Source organism: Vicia villosa, linkage group LG7 (genome assembly GCF_029867415.1).
Source record: "Vicia villosa cultivar HV-30 ecotype Madison, WI linkage group LG7, Vvil1.0, whole genome shotgun sequence".
NCBI classification, from domain to species: Eukaryota; Viridiplantae; Streptophyta; class Magnoliopsida; order Fabales; family Fabaceae; genus Vicia; species Vicia villosa.
Genome location: NC_081186.1, coordinates 116909437 through 116915297, shown reverse-complemented (window position 1 = coordinate 116915297; position 5861 = coordinate 116909437). Strand labels below are relative to the sequence as shown.

At 30.2% G+C, this 5861-nt stretch overlaps 2 protein-coding genes across 2 annotated transcripts; both read left to right on the top strand.

Annotated features, from left to right (window-relative positions):
• Positions 1-451: 451 nt before the first annotated feature.
• LOC131620057 (protein FAR1-RELATED SEQUENCE 5-like) lies at positions 452-1775 on the top strand. Its single transcript, XM_058891081.1, has one exon. It carries the CDS (start codon positions 498-500, stop codon positions 1773-1775), a length of 1278 nt encoding a protein of 425 aa, XP_058747064.1. The 5' UTR covers positions 452-497.
• Positions 1776-1816: 41 nt separating this feature from the next.
• Positions 1817-2895, top strand: LOC131620056 (protein FAR-RED IMPAIRED RESPONSE 1-like). Its single transcript, XM_058891080.1, has 2 exons — positions 1817-2704; positions 2791-2895. Exons 1-2 carry the CDS (start codon positions 1817-1819, stop codon positions 2893-2895), a joined length of 993 nt encoding a protein of 330 aa, XP_058747063.1.
• Positions 2896-5861: the final 2966 nt, after the last annotated feature.

The window sequence follows — 5861 nt, the reverse complement described above, 5'->3', positions numbered from 1 at the left end:
GGTAGTTTATGGATTATCTTTGTTGTGTTACTGTTGCTGCTATGAAAAAGAGAGAAAGATATGATTAACATTGGTACTGCTATGGAAATTTATTATACTCTTTGATTTAAATGCATTTACAAAGAGAGAAAGATGAGTCACAATGGAAAATCATTTTGAATAATGACATAAATTCTTATAGCAAACAAACATATATTGATTAAGTAAATCAAAATATATTGTGTAAATAATATTTTACACAAATATATTCAATATATATTATAGCAGAATTTACATTATAGCAGTAACAACAGTCTACTATAGAATTTGCAATTCAATAACACTAATTTTTACACGGTCTATTCATATTAGTAATATTACATCTTGATTTAGTGTTAAAGTAAAGTTGTGAGAAAAAGTATATGTTTGTTGCGGTTTTAGTTCTCATAAAGTTTATTGTTATGTAGATGGAGAATCTAAAATATTTATATTTGTTTGTGTATTTTTATTAGGTTCAAATGGATGTAGACTACAGAGATATTGATTGTGAAGAATTAGCTAATTGTAATAATGTCGGTGATGAAGAAGGAAAAGAGGACATGGATATTTACAAAAAGATTAATGACCTGACAGATGATGATATAAGAGGTTTGGAATTTTCTTCTCAGGAAAAAGCAATAAATTTCTATGAAATATATGCCAAAAGTCACGGGTTTGCAATAAGAAAAGATGATGTAAAACGTGATTATGAAGGGAATATAATTGTTCGTCAATTAGTTTGTAATAGAGAAGGTAAAAGTGATAAGAAGAGGGGACGATGTAGAGATCCAAGACCAACCACACGAATGGAATGTCGTGATAGGTTTCGAGTAGCTCTAAATCTTGTGACTGAAAAATGGAGAGTTTCCGTATTTGAGCCCTCTCATAACCATGAGTTAACTCCATCACACTATGTTCATTTGATTCCTAAGTATCGTCGATTGACTGAATCGGATAAAGCTCTTGTTGATGGCTTGCACACACATGGTGTTAGAACATGCCATATTTTAGGTTTTATGATGGCTCAAAAAGGTGGTCATAAAGGTCTTGGATTTTGTAAAAAGGACTTATATAACTACTTAAATAATGAAGCAATGGCAAGAATAGAAGGAGGGGATGCTTTTGCTGCTTTGAGTTATTTACAGGCTAAAGCTGATAATGATCCAATGTTTTTTTCGAAGTTTACCACAACAAACGAAGGACGTTTAGAAAACTTATTTTGGTCGGATTCAGCTAGTCGGATTGATTATGAATGTTTTGGTGATGTGATTGCTTTTGACGCGACTTATAAGAAGAACAGGTATGACAAGCCTGTTGTTGTTTTTTCTGGATTCAACCATCATGGAGAAACTACAATTTTCGGTTGTGCTTTGGTTTCTGATGAAAAAACTGAGACATACAAGTGGGTTTTAAATACTTTTTTGGAAGCAATGTATCATAAACATCCTAAAGGGGTAGTTACAGATGGAGATCTTGCAATGAGAGAAGCTATTCGAGATGTATTTCCAAACTCGTTGCATCGTCTTTGTTCATGGCATTTACATCGAAATGCTTGTGAGAATGTGAAGAATCCAAAATTCTTGGAAGAATTTAAGTCATTGATTTATGCTACTTATACTCTAGACGAGTTTGAAAATGAGTGGAAGAGGGTAGTTGATGATTGTGGTTTATCAAATAACAAATGGGTTAAGAAAACATATGAGATGAAGAGAATATGGGCTAGTGCATACATGCAAGACAATTTTTTTGTGGTATAAGAACTACATCAATCTCTGAAGCCGTCAACTCTTTTATAAAGATGTATGTTCAGAATAAAAGCAGTCTTGTTGATTTCTTGCACGGTTTCGAAAGAGCTGTAAAAGAATACAGACATAATGAGTTAATGTCTAATTTTAAAACGTTCTATTATGATCCCGTGCTAACAACTAAATTGGAGGGGTTGGAGCTTGAAGCTGCAAAGATCTTTACTGGGAAAAAATTTAAGGAAGTTCAAGATGAAATAGAAGACGCGATCACGGTAAATGTTATCGAACGCTCTGAGCTCGAAAATGTTGTGACTTTTAAGATGAATAGATTTTGCAACAAAAATTCTACATATCTAGTTCATCTTGATAGGGCGCAAAGTAAATTTTTATGTGATTGTAATTTGTTTGAACGGGTAGGAATTCCATGTTCTCACATCATTTGTGCCATGCGGCATGAGCACATAAACATATTTCCAAATAGTTTGATTTGTAAAAGATGGACCATATCAGCAAAGGATGATTATATATCGTCAATGTCTTCTGAAGAATGTGATGATGAGAAAATGGTCATGTTTCGTCGAGGGACTATGTCTTCTGCGTTTAATAGTCTGTGTGATATTTCTTGTAAGCATCCAGATGATTTTAAAGAGGCTTTGAAAGGGATTTATAGTTTGTGTGAGAAAATAAAGAGGCGTCGTGATGTCAATGGAAATCATAAGACTAATACAAATGTTATTAATGATCCCATTCAGGCCAAGACCAAAGGTGCTCCTCGTAAGAACAAAGGCATTCCTCGCATGACCAAAGGTGCTTCTCGTAATACAAAAGGTGTCCCTTGTAATACCAGTCACACAAAGCATAAGTGTCAAGATATAGGTAAAAATGATGTTCTACATGAAGTTGACAAAGGCTCTGTTGCAATATTAAATGTAGGGTGTGAGGTATGTTTCCAACCACTATGTTGTATATATTTTTATTTGTAAATATTTAGGTTCTTAATTCAATATTATGATAATTTTTTATGCAGGGTGTTGATAAGAATTATGATAGTCAGCAGAAGAAAAAAGATGTTGATGTTGTTTGTTCAATGAAAGAATTTATCAATAAAAAAACATCAAAACATGTAAGTTAAAACACTTTATATTTCTTTTTGATAAAATTTAACAAGAGATTGTCAATTTTTATAATTTTGTAATAGATTGAAAATGAAGAGATTGGCCGATCAAACGAGAACATGCCAAACACTCCTACAGCTTTTGAAAATGTAAGTAGTTTTTCATTTAGTTAGTTAGAAGAAAAATCAATGTTTTGATATTTTAATCTTGGTTTTATTTGTTACAGAATATTCACGGTTGCAGTCTTATATATGGTATACCCTCTGTTAAAGTGGAAGGTCAAAATGTAACATGGAACCATAGTTTAGGATATGCTCCTAATTATACTCTTGGTTCTAACGGTATTCCCATTCAAAGTATTCCAGTATCTACTCAATTTCCACCAACAGTTAACTTCTCATCACACTTGAATGCTCTTATGTATCCTAGAGCACACATTTTTCCTCATAATACATCGGTGGGTAAATACAAAACTGATGATGTTAATTGTGTGTGCTAGTCAAATAACTAATTCAATTTATTTTGTCATATCAGTTTTTAGGTGTGCTGGAACAGGTTGAGAGTTCGGCAAAAATGGGTTGCAAGAAAAATGGTCCATCTATTTTAGCCAATAAATAAGAAAGAGATATATAGATTGAAAAAGAATATGAGTCCTAATGCAAAACTGACAATGTTATCAGATTTGAATAGATTTTCTTTTTACCCGGTAAATTGACTATTCTGTTGATTCATCATATTGACTTATGTATGTAGTTTTTATTACTCTCACTATTTTTGCCAAATGATTTTCTTCCAAACTACTTATAATTGGTGTTGTTTTTCTTCATTTCCATATAAATTTTCTACTTAGATGGATTTTAATTTTTCTGTCAATTATTTGCAACAGGAGGTCTGATTTACCATGGAGATATATGTTGTTGATTACTTGCTATAGACATTACAAAAAAAGTTGGACTGCTCTACAATCAAGCATGTAGTGAGGGCATGATGAATGTCTTGTGTGGGACTATGTTGTTTATTCCTTGTCATATACATTGCGATAAAAATATTTTATTGAGATTTACTTTAAAATGATCTTAAAAGTACCAACTAAATTTAAATTTGAGAAAGTGATTTAATATAAAATAATCTCAACTCCTCTTGAATAAAATGGATTTAGTTTCATTTTAAAATTAAAATTAAAATGAAAATAATTTATAGCTTTGATATAATTGTATGACCTTTCAGTTTTTCTTATAGGTTTTGCAATACGTGATATTAAATATTTTGGTGGCTGCAGTTCACTTTTTCCCTTAGATTTTTACAATTTTCATTAATTGAATCAATTTCTTTATCATGAAACTATGCATTTCTTCTCATTAACTGAATCAATTCTCATTTCTTCTCATTTTCAAAAGTTGCAAGTAGTGGATTGTTAACCTACAATATTCAAGCAAAAGAGATGGAAGAAGAGTCAGTTACATCTCCTTTGGCAAACGAAAAAAGAGTGAAGCGTCGTTTGTTAGATTCTAGTGGCAATAACATTTCTCTAGTTTATTTGTCATCCTCCAGGTAAATGCTCAAATGTTGCTTCTTCTAAATTGTTTTAGTTTCTTCTATTTTCGTTTTATATAATAAAATAAATTGATATTTTTTTTTAAAATTTAACAATGGTTAAATTGTTATAGAATTTGTGAATAAATTCATAATATTTCATATTTTATGTAATAAACAGTCAAGATGATGCTCTCAAAAGGAAACAAAAGAATGAAAACTATATAGAATGGAACCCTCTACTGTTCAAAGAAGAAAAAGAAGCCAGTTCAGATAAAAAGGAATACATTCAACAAAATACATCTTTTGAAGATATGATATCATTAAGGTATGAATATGGTATTTTAATAAATAGAATATTTTTTAATAAATTTTATTTTAGGATATATGGAGAATAAGGATTATTTGTTTTTTTTTATTTCAGTCACAGAGAAATCAATTATGTTTGGAAAAGGAGAATGGAAAATAACGATGAATATGCTAACATGCATGTTAAAGCAGATGATCATGGAGTAATTAAATTATAATTAATTTTATCTATTTTGATTTGTAGAATATTTGTTTATAATTTTGAACACTTTATATTTTCTGATATTATTGTTAATATATTAATAACTAGGGTGAACATTATTTGCTACAACAAAGGTTGGCAAAATTGGAAAGAAGATTTGATGATGTAATACAAGATACTGATGGTTTTAAGACATTTATGTTGATTAAGTTTGAGAAATTTTGTCAGACTTTTAAAAATCACAAAACATCCACTCCTAATAAATCTGAAATGATTGAAAGAGATGGATCAAAAGAAAAGGATGTGATTTCAAAAAAGATTGATAGAAACCATGAACTTAAGCTAAAAGAAAATCTTCAAGAATTTTATCCACCTTCTCATAAGAACAAGACCTGCGTCCCGATTTTGGTAGCAACCGGCTCACCGACAGGTTTCTACATTAAGTCTAGAAAAATTTTAGACTTTTCTTCTTCAAAAAAAGATATTTCAAGTGTAAGTAAATTATTTCATATTTACACATGTTTTATATTTATGTTTTATAATTATATTTTATATACTTGAATTTTTTCATTTTCTTATTTAAATCTAACCTATATATTTATATAATATAATTACTAACACAAGTATGGTTAATTTTTAGGCTATATATATGGAAGATTTACTCTTGGATTCCTCTTTTTATGCAAATGGAGCTACACAGAAACCAGCAATATCAGAATTTCAACTAGTTATTCCGAATGATTTGGGAAAGCAGGCATACGACTCGTATGTTATATTCTAATTCTTTTGAAATTTTTTATTGATAGGTTGTCTATCTAATGATGAAACTAAACTTTAGGAATGACTGTGGAGTATGGGTGATAAAATGGATGGAGCAAATAAGAGGAGACTAGAATAAAATTTATGTATGTCACTCTTCATTTAACATAAAATCAATTT